Source organism: Eptatretus burgeri, chromosome 2, assembly GCF_056783735.1.
Source record: "Eptatretus burgeri isolate ZD-2024b chromosome 2, Ebu_testis_v1, whole genome shotgun sequence".
NCBI classification, from domain to species: domain Eukaryota; kingdom Metazoa; phylum Chordata; class Myxini; order Myxiniformes; family Myxinidae; genus Eptatretus; species Eptatretus burgeri.
The window spans coordinates 19,736,187-19,760,919 of record NC_140962.1 but is presented as its reverse complement, the minus strand read 5'-3'; the positions used below and the strand labels follow the sequence as shown (position 1 = coordinate 19,760,919).

Here is a 24,733-nt window from a genome sequence, read left to right as displayed (position 1 = left end):
CACCAGGTACAGTCATCTACCAGTGTTTACTTGGACCTGGCCACTGGGCTCCTCGGGGCCCAGATTTCAGCAACTGCACATCCCAATGGGTCATTGATATCACCCGCAAGGTGTGATTCCACCATTGGGACACTGAACACGGAGTTATAAATAGCAAATCCAGGATTTTCTTTTGTCAAATGGCAGGAATAATGAGTCGAACTGGAACGATTTTTTTTTGTTTGTTTGTTTCTTCGTTTAGAAACTGATGTAATGCTCATGGAGAAGTTTGTGCATATACTTTAAGAGTGGTGTATTTTGCATGAATTACAAGGACATTAGTAGACGATGGACAAATCGATGTAGTATGTGGGTTCCAGGTATTATGGATGACACGCTCTTGTGAAGCTAAAGAGGAAGTGAGGGCAGAAGTTAATGCAATCTTCTCTTACAGTTACTTTCAATCGTTTCAAGCATGTTTTGGTGGCGCTTTCAGATTAAGCTGGGAAAGAACGCGGCAGACCTTGCTGGAGAGCTTGCTCAATGGACCCGGTCACCGGTTGCCGGGGGTGATGTGGCGGCTGCCATGCGTTTGCTACAAGAGTTGCTGGATGTCCTGGACGCTCAACTTCAGCGCCTTCGGCCAGGAAGCAGAGACCCAGCAACCCACAGCCTGGGAAAGGTATTCGTTAAAGCAAGCTCCATGATTCCGCACTGCAGCACCATTTCCTAATCTCAACCATCATCTGATTTTGGCCCGAATCCTACCTTATGGTCACTATCCCGATATCGCTTTTCTTCCTCGACGTCATCGTTCTCAATTTGTTTTTTTTTCAGCTCGACATCTCGGATTAATAGTTATATTGCACTTATTCTCTTCGTTTCTCTTTTTATTTCCTCTTCATTCAGCTGCAGAAACGGGACCGTCTATGCCGTGTCTACATAAAGGTACTGCCCGGCCGTACATGCGAGTCACATGGTACATGTCACATCATGGAGTGATTATTTTGTTGAAAATTACTCGAATGTGCAAATTCAATTGCTTTTGTCGATTTTGTTGCTGTAAATGCCTTCAATTAAACCCGAAGATATTATACTACAGTAATGTGTTCCTTTACAAGGAACTTCGATGCAGAAGGAGGCCATGAAGCCCATCAAAGCCTGTGCTATTATGGCCAACCTATGGTTGTTTGTCTGTGCTCTATCCTTTTAAATGCTGAACGCCGAGCAAGGAAACGTACTATTTTTAATAGTACGTTTCGTACGTACTATTTTTACGTACTATTTTTTTTTACTATTTTTAATGTATATACTATAATTTTTTTTACTATAATTTAATTTAACGCACGTACTATTTTTAATGCCTTTGGTCTGACTCGGCCGACGGTCAAGCCACCGACCTCCCAGACTCACAGCGGACCGTCAAACCTTTAAGCCACTGAAGCTGGCGTACATTGATAAAGAGTATATACTAATGTTCATACTTGAAGAAGATCAGGCAAAAAAAAAATAGAAGTGCTAATGAGTTTCTCTTTCACAAAGATAACTTTCTTTCACCTTGATACAGTACTTCAGTCAAAATTATCTCGTGCCACGACATGTGGTTCATATTTACTCCACTTTCATGGCTGGCTGCCATCGGTCTTGGTGGGCACGAAGAGCGGCAGAGGCATTATTGTTGCAGGAAGTCTTAGAGGATTGGCAGTTAATCTGTGTCGCACGAAGCAAGTGGTCTTTGTGATTCGTTCTCAAGCAATTTACCTCCACCACCAGAGGTGGACGGAGGTTATGTTTTCACAGCCCTGTCTTTCTGTCTGCTTGTTTTGACGAAAATGAAAAAATTTTCATCATATCTCGGTCCGTCTCGTTTGTATCGGCACGAATCGCTACGGCACGGCACGGCACAGCACGGCTCGGTATTTCCTGTGAGTGAAATATCTCGCGAACACTTTCAGCTATCTTCATCAAACTTTACCAGAGGATTCCGAAAGATAAAGGTGAGGCTGCTAATGTTTTTTGACTACATATGTCAAAGGTCAGGGTGATAGTGACGTCATTTGTGTGATGCCTTCTTGTCTGTCTGTCTGTTTGTGAGCAGAATATCTCAAAGAGTTGTGGACGGATTCGGACGAAATTTGGTGGACAGGTTGGGTGTGTGACAAGGACGAATTGGTTCGATTTTGGGGAAAATCCGGATCCTCATCCATAGCTGAGAAGTTTTAAAGTGATTCTTCACCATTGAGTGCGAGCCTGGTGTTGGCTTAGCGGTTAAGGTGGTGGCTTGGGATCCTAGGGTCCTGAGTTCGCGCACCGTTGGCCGCTGAATTAACACCAGGGGGTTGACTCATCCTGTCATCCTTCCGAGGTTGGTGAAATGAGCACCAGTATACTGGTAATCGGGGCACTGCATCAGCGGTATAGCCGCGCCCCTAACCGATGATGCAACCAGCAGCCAAAAAGGTGGCACACGATGGGAACCATTGAGTGGTTGGGCTAAAAATGATGTATAGCAGGGTATCTCAAAAAGTTGTGGACGGATTCGGATGAAACTTGGTGGACAGTTTGGATGTGTGGCAAGGAATAATAATTATTGATTTGATTTTGGTGAAGATCTGGATTGGAGAATTTTTATATCCTCGTGGAGGATCTCCAAGTCTTACTCACGTTGTTGTTCTTCATCTTCTTCTTGTGGACTTTTTTGTTTCACAGCCTACAGTTTTCATCGAAACTTCCTGAAACTTGGCATACATATGTAAAAATACCCTGCGCAGACAGTAACCATCTCCGATTTTGAAAATTCCTCCGAGAAAAAAAACGTTATGACGTCAAAATATCTCCGCTAATGGAAATCGGCTAAAAAATTATCTCCGAAACTAGGCAAGCTTTTTGAATTCTGTTTGCGGGAATCAAGCAGGGCATTAGCACAGATAATTTATCGCAAACCTGATTCATCACAATGACGTCATATTCGTTTTTATGACGTCATCATTAAGAGCACGAGGATCTTAGCTCATTTGAGCTTGTTAAAGTGATACTTCACCATTGACTGATGGAGATATAAAAACTATATCTAGCATGATTATCTCAAACAGTTGTGAACGGATTATGAAAAAAACTTGGTGGATGATTTGGGTCGGTGACGAGAGTGAGCCGATTTCATTTTGGTTCAGGTCCGAATCCAGATCCAGGCTATCAGTGGGATGCTAAATATATATCGGTGGTAAATGTTCATCCTGGCGGAGGTAAGTGCTCCACCGAGTGCTGTTCTGGTCATCCTTGCGTCACGGACTCTCAGTAACTCAATTTGTGTTTCGTACCATCGCAAGGAAGTGCAAAAAAAATACCCTACCAGACTCACCAGTCTCACATGTATAAATTCCCCTCCAATCAGTTTTGGGGTGTTAATACGCATTACGCACAGATTCTCTCTAACTAATGCTCACATTTGGAAGCACTCAAAAGCATTCGATGCTATTAAACGAAACCACCTTGTGAGCTTTTTTCTTTCTTTCAATATTTGCATTCAAATTGGCGTGCTGAAAATAGCACAACATGGCGGTTAGCAGATGTCGATGCAATTGAAAACCTTTATTTATTTATATTCCCAGTAAGCTGTGCTTCCTCTCAGTGCTTTGCTCAGCAATACAGGGACTCGATGTGGATATTCCTATTGAAAAGCAGATGACGGTGCTTTGAAAGGATCGTGGAGATCATGTTTTCCGGTGGAATGCAAGACCAACCCCATCCGGATGCAATCCCTGTTTTCACAACTCATCCATGAGGCTGGTTAAGATATTGATCGAGCTGAGTATTCGCGTACCCGTCAGGAGATTCTTTGTTTTGTTTTTTTTTACGCCTCTGCTGACATACGTCACCGGTGGCATTATGTTTTCGTGTTGTCCGTCTGTACGAGCGCACGTACGTCCGTGCTAATTTTCTCTGATTTCTTTCCAACTTTGTGTCGGAGTGGCGACCCGTTCAGGATTGCACCTAATAGCCAAGGAGACTGCTTATGCAGCACCACCGCTCTGCACAGAGTATGGTCCCAATGGATGGATGGATGGATGGATGGATAGGTTACGTGGTGTGGCAGCCATGTTGGAAAAAAGGAAAAACTTTGGACCTCTCTATCTCCAAAACCGCTCCATGGAAAAAAATTGAAACTTTCCACGTGTCAAGTACTCCTCATGGGAAATAAATGTGATTTTTTTTTGATGATGTCACAGGTGGCTTCGTTGTGATGTCACAATTGCAAACGTCGAGCGCTTTGTCCGATCAGAATGAAAAATTTTCATGGTCATCTGGGGCTAAATTGCATGGGGGAAATAATTGATGATGTCATCGGTCACGTGGTTTGGCAGCCACATTGTTTTTTTTAGCATAAAAACCTTCAAAAATCTTCTTCTCCGAAACGGCGCAACGGATCGAGGCAAATCTTCACAGGTATGATTGCTTATCCATGAGGAACAAAAAGTTCTCCATCTATGACATCATAGGTTACATAGTTTGGCAACTATGATTTTTTTTTGAAGAATATAACATTTTTAAAACCGTGTTCTCCAAAACGGCTCGACAGATCGAGGAGAAACTTAACCCACATGTTCCGCCAAGCCTTGGGGATACCAGGGTATTAACAAATAATTAATCAATGGTCTGGCAGCCATATTGGATTGAGCAAAACATCTTAAAATATATGTATTTCTCTCGAACCGCTTCATCACTTGACGTGAAATGTCACAATTATGATCTAGTAGTCATTGCCAGTGAATATATTGTTACGAACTTGGAAATCTATAGCACTCAACATTCAGGTTCCTTTAGCTCAGTTATCTCGATAAGTACGTGTTTTATAGATAGCCCTTTCCCGAGTCTAATGGGTAATTAAATGTGAATGCGCTACGATTGTTATTAGGATATCCCACCACCAACAACAACAACAACAACAACAACACAACAATGGTGACAACAACGGCACCATTCTTGCTCCCAACCTGAAACTGGCGCAGTGGCATTCTTCAGGCGCGTGCGTGGGTGGAGTCTAGCGTAGGCATGGCGTCCCTCCGTGGCCAATCGGCAGGGAGTAGGCGTCTTCCCCGCCCCGCCTCCGACTCGAGGCGATCGCCATTAAACATGCGGTCAGAGGTGAGGCGGTGGGCGGAGCCACAGACGCCTCTGCTGGAGACTCCGTCCAGAGGAGTGGGAGCACCCCGCCTACCGCGCGCCTGTCCAATGGGGGGCAGACATGGAGTCGCACAATGTTTCCTGTCCAATGGAAAGGCGAGTGAGGAGGAGGGGAGTGGTCGTCGGCACGGGAGGGGGCCGATAAGAGGCGGAGTCCGCGACGGCTTTGGAGAGCTCTTTTTCGTCGTCCTGATCCTGGTTCCTCAGCTCTCTCATCGCCACTCTCCACCTGGCTCCGTGGTCCGCTGCAGCCCTCAAGCGGTCCCTCGTGCTTGGGGTCCGCCGTGCCTGTTCGACGAGGGTACCCGGAGTCCCGGAAAGACGAGGACGTCCAGCCGCGCGCTCGTGGCCAGGTAGCCTGCAGCCCTGACTCACAGCCGGACTGTCCTCCTCGGCTGGAGAGCCCATTAAAGACCCACAGGGTCCCATTCTTCTGTCAGTGTGTGTTTGTGGCGCCAGTCCGGTAAGTAGTGAATTGTCTAAGTGCCTTCGCTGTATGTACTTGCATTGCCTCTTCAGTAGTCGGATAACTCTTTCCTTGCGTGCTCCCTAACTCCCCCCATTATCTGTCATAAATATCCCCATTTGTTGAATGTGCTCAGTTCGTCGCGTCGATTCTTCCATTGACTGAGCGTGTCGCGTGTTGTGGGAAATTAGCAGCCATTGCTGGAGTAACGGGATAATCGGGCCGACGGAACTCGGCGATTAAAACCGCTCGGAATCGCTCGCGGACCGAGCTTGGTAAGCGGCTCGTTTCCGTACGAGTTCCGTCGAGGGTGAAATTCCCCGGTAGCTGGACCACGTGGGTATTCAGGTAAATTTAAGTTGGCAATCGACCCTACCCCACGTGGTCTCCCCATTGGCGGATTTCGGTCCAAAATAACAAGGACCCGTCGACCCGGACTTTTCCGGCCCGGCGATCTGACATTCCGGGCGATCGAGCCGGGCCGACTCGCGGCTCCGTCTGGCGGTCGTGTCGCGGCTGACACGCCGGCGAAACTATAACAATATATTTTAAATTTCAACATGATCATACACATGGTCTGGCAGCCAGAATTATTTCATATTTTGAATCTAGGTTCAGGCATTTAAATCAAACTTGGTACAAGTATGTATAATGATGTAATAATTTTGGCGGAAGCATGTCTGGCAACTTTTCGATATCGAAGATTGCCCTTCGACTTCTTTTTGTCTTTTGATTCTTTGGATCAGCAGGTGATGTTGAAAACTGAATTTTACATGGTCTAATGATCGGATTAATCGCCGTCGTTTGCCGCACATTGCCTCCTCCACACCACCACCCAAGTTTCTCTTTCTTCACACCCCTTCTCCTCTTCCACTACAGATACTGCTGCAACTCTTTTTATTTCAATATCTTTAATTCAAAAATTGAGGCCGATGGAAGAGCAAGGCAGCAGAGGGGGGGGGGAGGGGAATGCAAGGCATTGACGAAGGCGGCAGTGGAGCAACAGGTGAACAGGGAAAGATTAAGTTGAGGAAACGCAGCAAAAGATCTGATCGAGGCCCACAAGAGCATATGGTCCGGGCAAGAAAATGTGAACCAACCACAAAAACATGCGCGAAGGCCCTCGATGAGATACACAGATACATCACATCAACAAATCAACGGCAACAATTAACAATAGCTGTTAAACAAGGCTACTTCGAGAGCAAGTATCCTCATATTTTGAAGACAGCCATTCATAGCAGAGGAGATGGCATGAGGCTGCGAAGAAACCCAGAACCAACCCTTTGTTGTGAAATATATCTCATGTTTTCATCTCGCCACAAATGTGCAAATCGCATGATGTGAATTTGCAGCTTTTCACTGGGCACGTGCTTGAACCGAAATTACTTCCATTCATGATGATCATTCTGTTTTGTCGCACATAGGCAATGGTGGAGACTGTAAACAACCTTCTCCAACCGACCTCGTTGCCGTCTTGGAGAGACCTGCACGTGAGTGAACGGAGCCGAACGGCCACTGCTCTGCTTGACACGATGCAAGCTGGTGCCTTCATCCTCGCAGATAACCTCCTTCAGCCGGACAACATCTCCATTGCTGCTGAGAACCTGGGTAAGGCTACCGCATGCATGCATTTTCGCAAATCAAAGGGACGTTCTCGTGTATGCTTGAGGTTTAAAAACAGCAGGCATCGAAGGCAAATGTCATTGCACAGCAGGTAAACGTTCTAGGGTGCATCGAGTTCCAAGCATCTGGAGAATATGTCGGCAATCCTGCACGATAGAATGTGCATTGTGCCATGGAGGTTGCAGTGTCGAAAAGCTTCTTGGTTGCACAGTGCGGTAATGATTGCCTATAAGGAGATATCCACGTTTGACTAGTGCTAGTAATGTAAAGATGGATGTGAATGTGCATCGAATGAACCACACCTTTCAATCCCAACCGCCGTGATCAGCGATGCAAAGAGTGGCATCATCTTTGCCAAGCCGGGCGCAAATTTCAGTGTCTTGAGGACCCCACGAGCTTACATTTGAGCGAGCCTCCGCAAGTAAAACTTGCCATATTTGAGGGCATGAAAATGCTCATGAATATCATTCCCCCCTGATCTATGTGTGATAATTTAACTTTCCAATCGACTGATCACGGTGAAGGATGCGGAAGAGCCTGGTTCCAAGGTGCGAGATTAAAACTGAATCCCCTTTCCCCTCGTCTGTGAGTGATAGTAGTTGCACTTGTCAAAGGCCAAGGGATGTGCCATTTTTTTTTTATAGCTGGTTCTGTCTTCATGCTGGAATATACAAGGATGCCATCAGAAATCCCTCATGGTTGAGGATGATCTCTTCCACGAGTCTGGGTTGAGGGTATTTATGAGTCTGCTGGTAGCTGAGAAGATCAACCCTCGAGCCATAGATTGACAGATCCCGCAGGTGGTGGATAAGGGAAGCGTCAGACCACATTGTTCTCGGTCCTATTCTCTTTCCTTTTGTTTCTGTGGTTTGTTTTTTTTTTCAACTGCCAGGGCGATGCGGTTTTCTTCAAAGCGGTACATGCGTTCTCCTTCAAGATGTTTCCATGTGGGCTTGTCCTGGGCTCACTCCTTCCAGTTTGTTGTGTCAATGTCATGCTTCTTCAACTTCACTTTTAGGGTGTCCCTAAAGCATCTTCTCTGACCTCCAGATGGTCATTGTCCTTGGCCGAGTTGGGAATACCGTATCGGATTTGTTTCGGAAGACAACATCAGGCATATGCATACAACGCCCAGCTCGTGATGATGTTTTCGGCTTTCCAGGCTTTTCTGATAGGTTTTGTTCTTGGCATTTTTCCTGCATCTGACGGGCCGCGAAATCCATGCGATACCGCTCGATGTCGTGAAGCCACATTGGGACGTGAGAAGAATTTATTCAGCCAGCGGAAGGATTGGTGCAACGGAGTTTCAAATGAGGATCCCCTCCCTGTGCAGGAGAGGAAGGCAAGATGTCGGTAGTTTCCACAGACAGACCTGTGTCCCTTTTTTGAAGATGGGAACAGGTCAGTGTTGCGTTCCCCAGGTCAGTGGAGATTTACTTGATGTTTCAGAACTTCAGAATCGACAAGTGGGGCTTTTGTTGCTCAGCGTTTCTAAGCCCACATTGAAGACCCCAAGTGAAATGCTGTCGCGGGGCCAGATGTTTTGTTCTTACACTGATTTATGGCCCAGCGACTTCCTCAGAGGTTGGTGTTCTGGCAAGGACTTCCGTCACTGGATGTAAAATGGACTTGGTAGTATCCTCAGCGACCATCGATTCATGTTTCAGCAGTATTTGGTAGTTGCTCCTTCCAGCATGCCTTGATGTGGTCATTATCTCTATGTCGTGGGGTGCAATCTTCAGGTTGAAGAGGGTTGAGTCCGCGAGAGCTTGGTCTGTCAACGGCCTTTATTGCTCTGATGAAGCTCTGCACGTCATGATCGTCGGTGAACTGTTGTGTTTATTTTACCTTCTTTATCCACTGTTTTTGTTTTTGATTGCTCGGGTGTTGCTCTGGGCTTCAGATTTGAGCCTTTAAAAATATTCCTACTTCTGCTTCGATGCAGCGTCATTTTGTCAGTCGCAACAAGGTGTTCTCTTTCGATCTTGAAGGGTTTGAATCTCGTCGTTGTTTTTGTTGAACCAATGCTGATGGCGTCAAGAGGACAGGACAATTTAATCCAAGCATGCCTCATCAACGGTCTCTTTCAAAGCTCGCCAATATTGGTCGATACTATTGTCACTATTGTTGATTGTAAGGTGGGCGAGTTTCTCAGTAAGCCGTATTTGGAAGTCTTCACAATATTCGGTGGTCTGAAGGTTGTTGATACTGTACTGTTTACTGCGCCATCAAAGGTGGATGGATGTTATGTTTTCACCCCTGTCCGTTTGGTTTTTTTGGGTCGACGAAATAGGTGACCCTTATTGTCAGTAATTCTGTCTGTTTGTTTGTTTGGATGTTTGTTCGTTTGTCATCAGCATAATTGGTAGTAAACGTGGGCGGAGTTTGACCAAACTCGGGTGGTAGGTACATCTTATGACCTGGTGCTTTGGAAATTGTGATGGTTGCTAGGGACGCTTTGGTTCCCTTTTGCAACAACCGAAAAACCTTCAAAATCGGTACCGTTCACGCGAAATCAATTCCGAAAGCCATTATCCCACGTAGGGTTATGAAATTTGGCAGGAATGATCTCCAGGTGATGCTCTATCAAATATATTCCGGTTTTTGGGATATATGGAATACTTTACCCGCAGCGCCCCCTACAATTAGGGTATGCGCGAAAATTGAAGGCCCCTTAGCGACCAGGTGAGTGCATCGATACGAATGAAACTTTGCAGGTTCATGGTACTCAATGAGTACTACAACTTTGCCTCAGGATATATTGACCGATTTCGCTTAGGTCAGGGGTCTAAGGTCAATTAGTGCAAAAATCGACAATATGTGAGAGCCGGAGGTGCCTTCGCGCCAAATGCTACTCCTCCTCGGGTTATGGTCGGATGGTCATGAAAATTCACACTAATCGTCTGGAATACATTGTGCACAAACGATCAAGCCGGATTTTCGATTTAGATCTTTGTTCACCCACAGCACCCCCTCGAACTTTGGGGATTTCCGATTTCAAACCGCATTTTCGGTACTTTTCATTCAAATGGATACCGAGTAGTTATCAGAAGATGAAACTGGATGAGATTTGATATGCATAATCTTAAGGTGATTCCCTATCCGCTATATGACATCCATTTTGCTCTATATCTTGTAGTTTCCATGCTCGGCGACCCATCGCCGCCTACCGGCTTGTTCTGTTGTTTGTCTGTCTGTCTGTGAGCCGGATATCTCAAAAAAGTTACGGACAGATTTGGACGAAATTTGGTGGACAGGCTGGGTGTGTGACAAGGATGAATTGATTCGATTTTGGTGAACATCTGGATCTGGATACTAGGATTTCTGTTTGTTTGTTTCAACTGATTCTTCAGCATTGAGTGATATGGCAAAAAACGATACATCGCATGATATTTCAAAAAGTTGCAGATGGATTATGACAAAACTTGGTGGATGATTTCAGTGGGTTATAAGAACAAGCCAATTCGATTTTGGTTAAGGTCCGGATGCAGATCCGGCCTATCGTGAGGACACAAAACGTAAACTGCTCAGCTTGGTGGAGGTACGCGTTCTACCGAGTGCCGTTCTTTTTTGTCACTGTACTTGTGTGATCGTTAATCAATTGGATGTATGAAATGAAAAGCTTTACCAGTCTTTATGAGGTTTTCTTAAAGAATAAAAATTACCTAAATTACTGAATTTGGATGTCAAGGTTCAAAGAAACAAGGACAAATGTGTCCAAGAGCCGCATCCTAAAGGCAACAACAACAACAACAACTTCCGATATTTCGTCACGTGCCTTGATGGAGCCAATAGCGAGACCCGTCATGGAGGCTCCTCGTTCATGACGAGAAAATCGTGTATTTACAAAATTACAACACATTAAATGTAATAATCTTTAAATAGTAACGTGAACTTTTCGAAACTTAAAAGCAAATGTCCGAATATATTTAAAAGTTGATGATAGACGCTCTCAAAAGGCACCCTCAATGCGAGGATGTGTACAGGTCTTTAGTATTTAAGGAGATCTGGATCCTGTATATAAAAGCGCCGAGTCCTAAAGGTTTTGTCTTCACCAGAAGAACAACACGGAGCTCTCTTTGAGCCAGCGTTCGCTACGCGAGACGCGGATAAAAAAAAAAAATGAAAGAGAGAGACGTTCTGCTAAATAGAATGGTAGTGCTTTGTTGTTGTATATTAATAATGCAAACCTGAAGTTGAGAAAAAATTCTTCAATAAACCAAGTGACCTATGACCTATGATCGGTGGTGGTGGTGGTGGTGTAAAAGTATCCAGGGTATATTTGTGATCGCATTGGAATCTGGTGAATGTGTAGAAAAAAAAATAATAATAACAAATTTGCTGTAGAAAGTCGGTCAGCGGAGCATTTACATTTAATGTCCATAAACCATGACATTTCCGAATTTACATCCACAAATATCAAGGATTTCAAATATGTGTCTTGCTGCCTTAAATGACTGAAAATGCACGAGAGAATGTCTCGATACCTCCAGCAGATGGGGGGGTCTAGGCAGCCCCCATACCGCCGATCTTGAAGGTTTTCAAGCACCTAACTTTTATTCAGCGTACAAGTATTTGAGAAAGTGTGGAGAGCACTGAATTGTTGTCTGAATCCCCAACCTCCCCCCCCAAACCCCCAACCTCCCCAGCCCCCTCCCCTGGGGTGTGCATGTGCAACTGTTTGTATGACTCCTCCTGCCTGATTTTGTTTTATTTTCTATTATTCATGATACAATGATAAGCAATTTTCTTTTCTCATTTTCCAGACATCAGTGCGAAATTCCTATTATCCATTATACATGTAGAATTGTTCCGTAAAAACTATTGGCATTTGTGTCTTTGCAGCACTGACTGTTTCTGTGTTGAACACTGAGGGACCAGTTCGAGACTTCATCTTCCCTCAGGGCCGACCCAGTGGGGATGCTATTCGACTTTCCGCCAAAGTCATCAAACGAAACAGCCGAAATGGTGAGGGTGCTGAGAGTAAGGCTCTCCAGCGCATTGTTAAAATCTGGAAAGATCCATGATTGTGTGGGACAGCTGTGTTTTCCAAGTGGCCTAGTGTGACTAAATCCTGCTGGTGTTTCGAGTCGTGGCACATTTAACGGATATCCTGCCAAGAGAATTATTCAGAAAGTAAACCTGCACAGCAGACCAACTGTATGACAATGACCCGGGGTTCAAAGTTTGTAATCGTAAAAAGAATAATGATTGGCAGTTCAGGAGAATACAATGAATCTTTGGTGGTGAGCGTACTCGGTGATGCACTTTTGTGTTGTGAACCGTGAACTGCAATTGAGGACTTTGGTTTGACAACACAAATACCAATGGTATTGTTTTAGCTGTGATCGCTGCAATATTCAGCTATCTCAACCCTTATATCCGATCTACTAGAACGTTGGGAAGGTCTGAAATGAAATACAAGTTGAGGATCGTGGTCTTGCAATAGCAGGGGTGTTATACCCCGGCAGGCTTTCGATAAGCCTTTATGACAGTCTGCTATGAGTCGTCGTTTAGTTCCATTTCAAGTCATTAGTTGAAGTTGGTTCTCTTTCAAGCTTTCCTCTAATTGTATTTCCTTCATGTTTTTGTGTGTTTTCTCACTTCCCAGGTGTGACCAAGCTCGTATTCGCTCTCTACAACAAGCTGCCCATGTTTCTGCCCACGACCAATGCTACGTTAACGTTTGCTTTGCCCCCTGTCGGGCACAACCACTCTGTGGTTGTGGCCTCTCGTATCATTTCTGCCTCGATAAACAAGGGGGCCAGGCGACTCTACTTAGCGGAGCCCGTCACGTTCACCCTCCGACACAACCTGGTAAATGTATGTATTCAACAAGAGAAGCTGAACGGTGACAATTGCGACATTAAAAGTTCATTATGTTTTGTCTTTGAGCATAATAACACCCATACTGGTCTCCCCTACCACACTTTCCTTTTAAAAATTATTTTGATTACGCTTTATCATAATTTGATAAGTTAGAAATCGACTTTTTTTTTTTTGATCTGTGTGCTTCTCTGCAAACCTTTCATGACAGCCTTGCTTGATTTTTTTTTTTTTCATGAAAAATTGTTTTCATTCCAACGTGCTCTTTATTAATTTGCTGAATGGCAAACTCCCAAAAATGGTTAATTTCTGGTTTATTTATGACCTCACTATTTTGGCTTGACCCCATTATGCCTGGAATTACTTGCAAGCCAAGACAATTTGACCACCATCAAAGGAAAGTGGAACGTAACGTTGCTTTCCACCAGCATGACATGATTGTTGCAGGAGTCGAGAGTAAATGTGGGTCTGTGTCGTAATTTGCGATGAATGTTTTTTGTTGTGATGCTTTGGCATCTTTACAGACAAAGCATATTATATGAATCAGAAACCATGTATTTAATGTCATATTGTACAAGTGAACAACCATGTATTTAATTTATCTCCAATGAGAAAGGCTGATATTACAACCTTTAAAAGTGAAGTGCAGTATTCCATTTCAACCACCATGATTAAGCTGGAGGCAAATGAATTTATAGAGACACACCATTTTATAGGGGCAAGGAATGGTGTGCCTCTGCCCTCAAACCCTCCTTCAGCCCCACTTGGTGACATCACATTTTGATGATTTAAAAAGCACTTCCTTCGCTTATTACCTCCACCGCCGGTTTTCACCCCAGTCTGTTTGTCTGTGAGAAGGATATCTCAAAAAGTTGTGGATAGATTTGAACAAAACTTGGTGGATGAGTTGAGTGAGGAAAAAATATAACAAGCCGATTCGATTTTGGTGAATATCTGGATGCGGATCCAGCCTATCGTGGGATACAAGATGTAAACTGTTCAGCCTCGTGGAGGTATGTGCTCGTTAGAACTCTGTATCCGCCTGTGGTATATCTGTTTTTCAGTTGCAAATTATAAATATCCCATGGAATTTTTCAAAATGCATAGGCCATTACGCTGGCCAATTTCAATGGTCATGGTTATCTGTAAAGTTAGCACTACCTGGAAAAGTTAGGAGTGCTGGAATTAGGATACGGCACAGTTGGGATGAATCAAATGGGATTTTACGTGCATTTTCATTACCGATTAATCCACATAATTTATTTCACTTTAATAGTTATGGAATCTTTTTATGATAGAGCAAACATCTATCATGGTTATGTTGGGTAGTCAATCTAGTCTACCCTTATTATCAGTATTTCCGTCGATATGTTTGTCTGTCTGTATGTAAGTATGTCTGTTCGGTCCAGTGCTCCATTTATACAATGGCGATTTCGATGAAACTTGGTTGGTAGGTTCATACCATGACCTAGTTGTGTGCAAATGAGAACCGTTGCTATGGACCCATCCGTTGCCTAGCAACGAACCTTTGAAATTTTCAAAAAAAATATCAAAAATGTATTTTTTCGAAAATCAAAAATCGGGCCACGAGCGACTGTGGGCAGTACATTCAGCCATATTGTCCAAAATTTCCAGCCGGATCCTATGAAAACTGTTGGAGAAGATAGACTTTGAATTAACCCTGGTCGAAAACAATAAAAAAACGAAGTTCGTTATATCTCAGAGACTATGAGTCAGATATACATGAAACTGGTATGGTAGGTTCATGGTATGTCCTATTTGTGTGAGAAATAACTGTTGCTATGGACGATTTTGTTGGCTAATAACGGCTGAAAAACGAGAAATTCGACTTGATCAACTACCCGTGTCTGCCTACCGGCTTGTATGTATGTATGTATGGATGTACGTATGTATGTATGTATGGATGTGTATATATGTAAACTTGTGACCAAAACGTCTTCCTCAAACTTTTTTAAACAAATTCCACCATGTTGTTTATATATATATATATATATATATATATATATTTCCAGCAGTGTGTGTGTGTGTGTGTGTGTGTGTGTGTGTGTGTGTGTGTGTGTGTGTGTGTGTGTGTGTGTGTGTGTGTGTGTGTGTGTGTGTGTGTGACCGCTGTTTCCCGACAACCACTGGTCCAATCTAATTGAAACTTGCCAGCTGTATTGCTGGGGACCTGAGGATGTGCTTTTTCAAGATTTGATATTAATCGGACAAGTGATTCCCAAGTTATGGCCATTTATTTACCAACCAATGGCAGGACACGTGCTGCGTAAGCGTGGCCTATTCCCCATTTAGTTACCAATCACAGGACACGTTGCTGCATGGGCGTGGCTGCCTAGGCCGGTGCACGGCCGGCCGACGATGACGTCACGTGACGTGCTGGTTACGATGGGGATCGATCGGTGCCTTAGTTACCGTGGGGTAGGAGTGCCAATGGTAAATGGCAGCGAATGTCATGGCAAGCAAAGACAGGGAGGTAAACTTGATTTTAATTAACTCTGTGTGTGTAAGTATCACAGCAGTTGTTACTTCAATGCAAGCGATAATTCGTGGAATGATGTGAACATTCCGTACGGGCACGCACTACTTTTGGATAGTGATGACTGACTGTATTCTAATAATTTCTTATCCGCATTTATAGATAAACACAATGCCCCAATCCAGTCGTCGTTTATGAGAGCGAAGGAATGGCCTGTGTGGTTGTTTGAAAGTTTATTTTTTTTGCATGTACGGCCACGCACATATGGGCACGCGAGAGCGAAGGAACGGCCTGTGTGGTTGTTGTTTCTGGCACGCGGTTTGAAAGTTTTTTTTTTGTATGTACGGCCACACACGTATGGGTACGCACATACGGCCATGCACGTACGGACACGCACGTACGACCACGCGAGAGCGAAGGAACGGCCTGTGTGGTTTTTCTGGCAAGCAGTTTTAAAGTATATATATATATATATATATATATATATATATATATATATATATATATATATATATATATATATATATATATATATATTGCACGTACAGCCACGCACGTACGGGCACGTTAAAGCGAAGGAACGGCTTGTGTGGTTGTTGTTTCTGACACTCGGTTTGAGTTTTTTTGCGGGGGGGGGGAGGGTTTGCACGTACGGCCACGCATCTACGGGCATGCACTAGTCTATATAAATAAAGCTAACCGAGGAAACACATTCGTGACTTATCTGTCGGCACTAATTTTTTGTGCCGGCACGAATTCATCAGCACTAATTTTTTGTTACTTTGATTTGATTAATCGAGATAGAGATCGAGATATGGGCAAAAGGAAATATATACCACGTAAAGTCCAGGGGAAGCAGTGTATTGGGGGCAGGTCTGCTCTGTTAGGCTGGCAGTTCGAATTTCCCGTCCAGTTTTTCATATTGTGTTGGCTTGGCCGTCCAGCTCTAACTGATAATTTAAAACAAACATAAATTTGTGCTCAGTTCCTTTTTATTTATACGTGTTGGGTTCTGACTTCTGCAGTATATGTTCAGTCAAAGTACAAAAAAATATTTGGCCATCTCCCCCATCCCCCCACAACCCCCGATCTACCATCACTCCCACTAGCCCACACCCACCGGAGAAAGCAGGCATGGTCAAAGATGCCTATGCCCCTGAAGTGATGTGTGGTGAAGTGCACGAAGTGTGCTGATCCATGTTGGTCGGTTTAAATGTGGATTCATCTAATTTTCAAAGCTCTTTATTTCTGATAGATATCTCGGCTTCTTATTGATGTTCTTTTCTGAGTATATGCAATATAATCTTCTGAGGACTTCCATTCGAAATTCCCTTGAAACCTTTCCACCACATCACCATAAAAAACTCTCCATTATTTGGGGTACATGAAACTTGTTAACTCAAATCTCTAACGTTACCCATCTCCTCATGCGCAACACGACTTTGCTTATGGGACGAGATTGGTACACGCTGGAACGCTCTCTTTCAACATAATTTTACTTTGTCCTTCCTGGAAGTACGAATAAAAAGGACCAACAAGTCGAGGTACATTCAATAAATAACAAACCCTCCAGTGCATGACATTCGGTGCCCCGGCGATGCTACCATGCAACACATGGAGATGGAATTGGGAGGGAGCGGTGTACAATATTTAATTGGTTGATTGATTAATTGCATAATTAAAATAAATAAATAATCATCGTAAAATAATTCATTTTCTTAATCAATTGGGTAATGCAATACCAATACCACTACTGTTTCATCCGAATCTGTAACCTTTTGAAAATTTTGAACTAATTTTTCGAAAAATGAATAACAAGTAGCGGTACATTCAAAGTACACCGCCCTCATGCCACATAAATAAATAAATCTTTCAACGCACGACATTGCGGCGCCCCGCCAATGCTGCCGTGCAGCACGTGGAGACAGAATTGGGAGGAAGTGGTGTGCTTCTTCGGTGAATGTGTAAAAATGAGACTTACTCGTCATACAGCACATGGAGATGGATTTGGAGTGAGCGGTGTGCAATAACTGATTGATTCAGTGATTAATTGCATAATTAAAATAAATAATAGTTGTAAAAGAATTAATTTCTCAATCAATTGCCTAATCGCATCCCGAAACCACCACTGTTTCATCCAAATCCGTAACTCTGAAAATTAAGTAATCCATCGAAAAATGAATAATTAATTAATCTATCAATTGATTAATCAATAAATCAAACACACCCTTTATAGCCAAATCACCCGGTCACCGTCGTGTCCGAATATGTTTCCAAGCTCAAAGGGTGCCCAAGATATTGCCCAGATGAGAAAGAAAATGAATAAGGAGTTAATAAATCGATAATACTTAAGTAATTAATCAATAAATTGATGAATCAAAAACTTAAAAACACCTTTTTTGCCAAAGCACATCTTCACTTTTGTCCCCAAATTTCAGTTTCCCAGATAAAAGGATGGCTGTGATATCACCCGGACAAACAAACAAGAAAACAAATGGAGTGAAAACTGAGTACTCCCTTCCTTCGGCGCCCGGCGATGACATCATGCAACACCTGTATATGGAATTGGGAGGGAGCGGTTCACAATTAATTGATGAATCAATAATTTCCGATAAATATGCCAATTCATCGATGAATATGCCAATTTCCGCGCATACCCTAATTGTTGGAAGCACTGTGGGTAAAGTATTTCATATATCACAAAAACTGGAATATATTTGATAGAGCATCACCTGTACATCATTTGTGCCAAATTTCATAACCCTACGTGGGATAATGACTTTTGGAATTGATTTCGCATGAACGGTACCGATTTTGAAGGTTTTTCGGTTGTTGCTAGGGAACCAAAGCGTCCCTAGCAACCATCACATTTTCTAAAGCACGAGGTCATAAGATGTACCTACCACCCGAGTTTGGTCAAAATCCGCCCACGTTTACTACCAATTATGCTGACAAACGAACAAACATCCAAACAAACAGACAGAATTACTGACAATAAGGGTCACCTATTTCGGTGACCCAACAAACAGAGTGAAAACTGAGTACTCCCTTCCTTCAACACTCAGCGATGACATCATGACGCAGTAGCAGTAAAAAGTAAAAATTCTAACGTAACAGACAAGCCGGTAGGCGGACATGGGTAGTCGACTACCCAATATAACCTGACGCGATGAGCCCGTTCGATGGGGAATGACCTGAGGATTAAGCACAAGAAAATTCATGATTCTAGCTTCAAGGGTTAATGCTGCAGATTGTTTTTTTTGTTAAAATACCCCCACATTTAGAGGTTTTTCGGCCGTTGCTAGGCAACGGAGGGGTCCATAACAACGGTTCTTTCTCACACATAACGAGGACATACCATGAACCTACCATACCAGTTTCATGTATATCTTTGCCGGTGGATGTCTTGGAACTCACCGCAGGGCAAAGAAGAATTTTGTCTCTCGAGGGACACTGGATACCATTGATCAGAGTCGCAGGGCCAGGCTGAATGGCAGAGCTGAGCTGTTCAGGGAGCTGAGGCGTAAAACTGTACGTGCACTGAGGGTGGACAAGGAGGCCTATGTGCGAGGAATCTGTGAGGGGGTAGAGCATCACCTGTGGACAGGTGATTCTCGTCCCGCTTACAGGGGAATTCGCGCATTACGTTCATCCAAGCCCATCCCTCGGAGCACTGCAGTTCGAGCGGAGAGTGGTAGGCTCTTGACAGAGGAGTCTGAAGTGAAGGCCCGCTGGGCCGGTTACTTTGAGCGGTTGTACCAGGCTGATCCCCCAGCTGTCGAGTTGGACGTCAAGGGTGTTACAATCCCTGTTGCTGACCCTCAAATCAACTGTGGTCCACCTTCGCTTGTGGAAACACGGGCTGCGGTGAACCAGTTGAAACGGGGCAAAGCTCCAGGGATCTGTGGCATCCATGCCGAACTTCTCAAGGCTGGTGGAAATGCTGCACTCGTGTCGTTGCATGCAGTTTTGTGCTCTGCCTGGAACACAGGCATCATCCCAACTGACTGGAAGAGGGGCCTTGTTGTCCCTCTCTGGAAAGGGAAGGGTGATCGCCAAGACTGCAACAACTACCGAGGGGTGACGCTGCTCTCAGTGCCGGGCAAGGTCTTTGCTCGGATAATTCTCGATAGGGTTCGCCACCATCTGCTTGAGCACCAGCGTCCAGAGCAGTCAGGCTTTACACCAAAGAGGTCAACGATTGACCGTATCCTTGCACTTCGTGTCCTCACCAAACGCAGACGAGAGTTTCGGCAGGGGCTGCTTGCAGCCTATGTTGATCTCTGTAAAGCGTTCGATTCAGTGAATCGGGATGTCCTCTGGAGGATTCTTGGTCTTCGTGGGGTGCCACCAAAACTGATCGATCTGATGTCTGAACTCTACTCTGGTACTGAGAGTGCTGTGAAGTGTGGTGGTACCACCTCTGACTTATTTCCAGTTGTTACTGGAGTTCGTCAGGGGTGTGTACTGGCCCACACACTTTTCAGCACTTGTATGGACTGGATTTTAGGGAGGATGTCGGAGAGATCAAGTTGCGGTGCATCGTTTGGGAATGTCAAGATCTCGGACCTTGATTTTGCAGACGATGCAGTCATCTTTGCGGAGACTTTAGACATCCTTTTGGGGGCCCTCGAGGTGCTGAATGAGGAGTCGGAGCCGCTGGGATTACGGGTTTCTTGGGTCAAAACTAAGATCCAGGCTTTCGGTGACATCTTGGATGCTGCTGTCCTGTCTGTGTCTGTTTGTGGTGAGGATGTTGAGGTCGTGGAGAGATTCACTTACCTTGGCAGTGATATTCATGTCTCTGCTGGCTGCGAGTCAGAGGTCAATAGATGTCTGGGTCGGGCCTGGGGAGTCATGGATTCACTGGATCATGGGGTGTGGCGCTGCCGGTACCTGTGCGGGAGGATGAAAGTCCGAGTCTTCAGGTCCTTGGTACTTCCAGTCTTGCTCTATGGGTGCGAGACTTGGACTCTGACCAAGGATCTGAGACGGAGACTTAATTCCTTTGGTACCAGGTCTCTTTGGAGAATCCTTGCCTATCGCTGGTCAGATTTTGTATCCAACGAGCGGTTGCTGAGAGAGACTCGGATGAGATTTGTTACCTGCATAGTCCGTTAGCGTCAGTTGCGGCTGTATGGACATGTGGCTCGTTTTCCTGATGCTGATCCTGCTCACCAGATTCTCTCAGCGAGGGAGTCTCATGAGTGGAGGAGGCCAGTGGGCCGACCACGTGCCTCATGGTTGCAGCAGGTTGACCATCATCTCAAGGAGATGGGGATGGGCCTGGCATTTGCCTGGGGGATGGCCAGACGGAGGCCCCTGGAGTACCGGCGGAAAGTGGACGCAGCGACGCGCTGTTCTTGCACATGCTCCCATACCTGACCTGATCTGAACTAGGACATACCATGAACCTACCATACCAGTTTCATGTATATCTGACTCATAGTCTGTGAGATATAACGAACTTCGTTTTTTTCTTGTTTTCGACCAGGGTTCATTCAAAGTCTATCTTCTCCGACAGTTTTCAAAGGATCCGGCTGGAAATTTTTGACAATATGGCTGAATGTACTGCCAACAGTCGCTCGGGCCCCGATTTTTGATTTTCGGAAAAATTAATTTTTTATGATTTTTCTAAAATTTCAAAGTCCCGTTGCTTGGCAACGGTGGTGTCCATAGCAACGGTTCTCATTTGCACACAACTAGGTCATGGTATGAACCTACCAACCAAGTTTCATAGAAATCGCCGTTGTATTAACGGAGCACTGGACCGAACAGAGGGACAGACAGACAGACAGACAAACATATCAACGGAAAAAGTGATAATAAGGGTAGAACAAATTTTTCAAAAAAAAATTTTTCGACGAGATCGACTACCCAACAAACAGACAGACCCAAATGCAATAACCCTCTCCTCTGGTGAGGGTAACAAACAAACGCAGTAAAAACTGAGTCCTCTCTTCCTTCGGCACCTGGCGATGACGTCATTCATTGCCTGGTTATGGAATTGGAAAGGAGCTTTGCACAATCAGCTACATTTTGCAATGTTCAACTGCATTTGTCATTTTCCTTGAAGGCATCTTGGCTTTCATGGATATGTCTCCTCTTTGCAAAATGAGAGTTGACTGTAAATCTTATTTCCCAGGCACAGCATGCAATTTTAGACATTCAATAAGCAGCACAGTGGGGCAGGAGGATGTGGATGTGGATGTGGAAATGGTCGAGTGGATAAACAACACTGCTTAACCTCATCCTTTGATGCCCGTAGTTGTTCAGAACAAGGTTTGGATCATTTTCCTTTTTACACTTACATCTGTACGTTAAAGATCGAATGGTAACTTTTGTAAAGAGTACACCTTTGGCCGATGCCATGGCCTAAAATTATACACATGATATAACCTCTTCGATTAAAAAAAACAAAAAACATATGAGGTCGGGTGTTGAGCAACTCCAGTTGAAGGGTGGATTTGGTGGGAAATCAGGATAAATGGGAAGTAAGGTTTGATGTGGCCGCACGATGCCCGATGTGTGGATTTAACGCATGCCTTCTGCGATCACTTATAACTTTATATTTTTGAGTTATCCTATCAAATTCCAACTCAGGAGAACAGCACTCACTTTGATTGGTAGTCAGAAGCAATCATTGATAGGAGGGGCAGCAAAATTGTCACTGCATTTAAGAGTCAACTACACAGTGTGGAATGGCATTATATGTGCGTCAGACCGGGGTGAGTAGGCAGATTACCGCTTCCCTGACGATAATTGAGCAAGCTGGTTTTTTTTTACCGGCAATCCACGAGTGAAATCCCAATTCCCCTTCGAAAAGCTCAACTTGCAGGAGCTTAGAATCCAAGCCCTTAATACTGTTGGCTTCCTCTGTATATGAAGCTCTGTATTTGAACCTCTGGGATGCCAGTCAAGTGTTGTGCTTGAAGACCGCAAATGTACCCCAAAAACGGTTTACTTTAGAAAAGCAGAAGGACCAAAGAAAAAAGAAACCAACCACCAAAGAAACAGCCTAAATGACTGAATGCTTTAGAAGGGATATTTTATTACATCAGAGTTTGGTCATGTGGCGGTGGTGGTCGTATGGCAGCTTAGCTGCCGGGGTAGCTATCATTTCTTGAAGCGCGACTGTGTCGCTGATGCAGTGCTCCTCTACCAGTACACACACTGGAACTGGTCCTCATTTTGCCGACCTCGGAAGGATGACAGGCTGAGTTAACCTCCTGGTGTACTAATTCAGCGGCCGACAGGGCTTGAACTCGGGACCCTAGGATCCCAAGCCGCCACCCTAACCACTGAGCCAACACCAGGCTTGTCATGTGGCAAGAGGGTTAAATGATTTTTGGGAAGAAGTTAATCACGTGACCTTGCTCAAAATGTCTTTTGCATGATTTGCATGATTTGCAGGATTTTTAATGACTAATACCTGATAACATTTATATCTTACATTGGTAAATGTTTTCTTTTGTGCCCATCTCAAGTTTCCAGGAGGCATTTAAGAATTGATTGCAGAGGATGGACTGATGCGTCACATGAAGACCGTGCTGGGCGCAGCAGAGGCAGATCAGTTCCTCCGAGAAGTTCATTCGTGTGGCAGATGTGATTTCATTAATAAATTCCAAGAGAAAATGTTAATTCTTCTGAGACTAGCTCAGTTTCCAGAAGCTTAAATTACAAATTCTTCATCCTGCTGCTTTCAACTTGATTTGAATCCACAAGTATGGGATGTAGCTCTTTGTGCTTATCATGATAACAGCATCGCTGAAAGTATGGTTGTGTAATGGTAATTAATGAACTAAAACGATTTGTTTAACTAGAACGGCACTTGGTAGAGCGCATACCTCCGCCAGGCTGAACAGTTTATGTTTTGTATCCCAATGATAAGCCGGATCTGCATCAATCAAATCGGCTTGTTCTCGTCACCGAACCAACTCATCTACATAGTTTTGTCATAATCCGTTCACGAGTTTTTGAAATATCATGCAATCTATCATTTTAGGTCTTGTCACTCAATTGTAAGCCTGGTGTTGGGTTAATGGTTTGGGTGGTGGGCTTGGGATCTAAGGATCCTGAGTTCAAATCCCCCTCGGCTGTTGGATTAATACCAGGTAGAGTTGACTCTGCCTGTCATCCTTCCGAGGTCGGCAAAATGAGTGCCAGCTTGCTGGTATCCCGTGTCGGAGTGGCGACCCATCCAGGATTGTGCCGAATAGCCAAGGAAACTGTTTAGGCAGCACCAACGCTCTGCGCAGAGTATGGTCCCAATGGATGGGATGGGGTTGACTCAGCCTGTCATCTTTCTGAGGTTGGCAAAATGAGTACCAGCTAGCTGGGATGATTGAGCCATTCAAATATCCTGTGTTGGAGTGGTTATCGATCCAGGATTGTGCCCAATAGCCCAGGAGACTGCTTAGGCAACACTGACGCTCAGTACAGAGTATGGTCCCAATGGATGGATGGACTCAATTGTGAAGAAATTTTTCAAATAAATTTCTCGTATCCGGATTCGGATCCAGATAATCACCAAAATCTAATCAATTCATCCGTCTCTCCCAACCAACCTATCCACCAAGCTTCGTCCAAATCCATCCATAACTTTTTTTGAGATATCCTGCTCACAGACGAACAGACAGGGGGTAAAACCATAACCTCTGTCCACGTTCGGTGGCGGAGGTGATGAGTAATGTTGTTTTAATTGAATAACTGACCGTTTGCTTTTTCATGAAAACAATTCTTCGACTGAACAACAAAATTACAAATGGCAATCTCATTGTGAGGCCGAACAACTCGGTTGTTTCGTTATGTTGTCATCAACAGAAATGCTAACATTCTTCATCCTTATAGTTCTGTATCTAGGTTTTCAGCAGATGATTTCCGGCTTGTTTTCGCTAATTTTTTTTTTCAGTCAAATGGAAACTTCAACCCCAACTGTTCTTTCTGGAGCTATTCACCCGTGACCATGGCTGGGCGATGGGCAACGCGAGATTGCAAACTGCTGGACTCGAACCTCACACACAGCACGTGCTCCTGTCACCACCTCACCAACTTTGCCATACTTGCAGCCCAAACAGAGCCTCAGGTTAGACTATTTACCTGTGCTCGTTTGCAAAATTATAAAATAAAGGTGGTTTACATGGAGAAGTTTGGGGTTT

At 44.3% G+C, this 24,733-nt stretch overlaps 1 protein-coding gene across 6 annotated transcripts in view; it reads left to right on the top strand.

Annotated features, from left to right (window-relative positions):
• The window catches only part of LOC147031534 (adhesion G protein-coupled receptor L2-like), a 156,239-nt gene that overhangs the window by 69,978 nt on the left and 61,528 nt on the right, over nucleotides 1-24,733 (top strand). For 4 of the 6 annotated variants that reach the window (XM_085864619.1, XM_085864582.1, XM_085864590.1 and 1 more), the window contains 7 exons: nucleotides 7-110; nucleotides 476-661; nucleotides 889-927; nucleotides 7,054-7,237; nucleotides 12,098-12,220; nucleotides 12,864-13,075; nucleotides 24,487-24,660. In XM_085864619.1, the coding sequence (XP_085720745.1) occupies nucleotides 7-110; nucleotides 476-661; nucleotides 889-927; nucleotides 7,054-7,237; nucleotides 12,098-12,220; nucleotides 12,864-13,075; nucleotides 24,487-24,660 (1,022 nt within the window). The remainder of the gene's footprint in view (nucleotides 1-6; nucleotides 111-475; nucleotides 662-888; nucleotides 928-7,053; nucleotides 7,238-12,097; nucleotides 12,221-12,863; nucleotides 13,076-24,486; nucleotides 24,661-24,733) is intronic. The other 2 variants (XM_085864628.1, XM_085864609.1) reach the window with 1 other exon arrangement.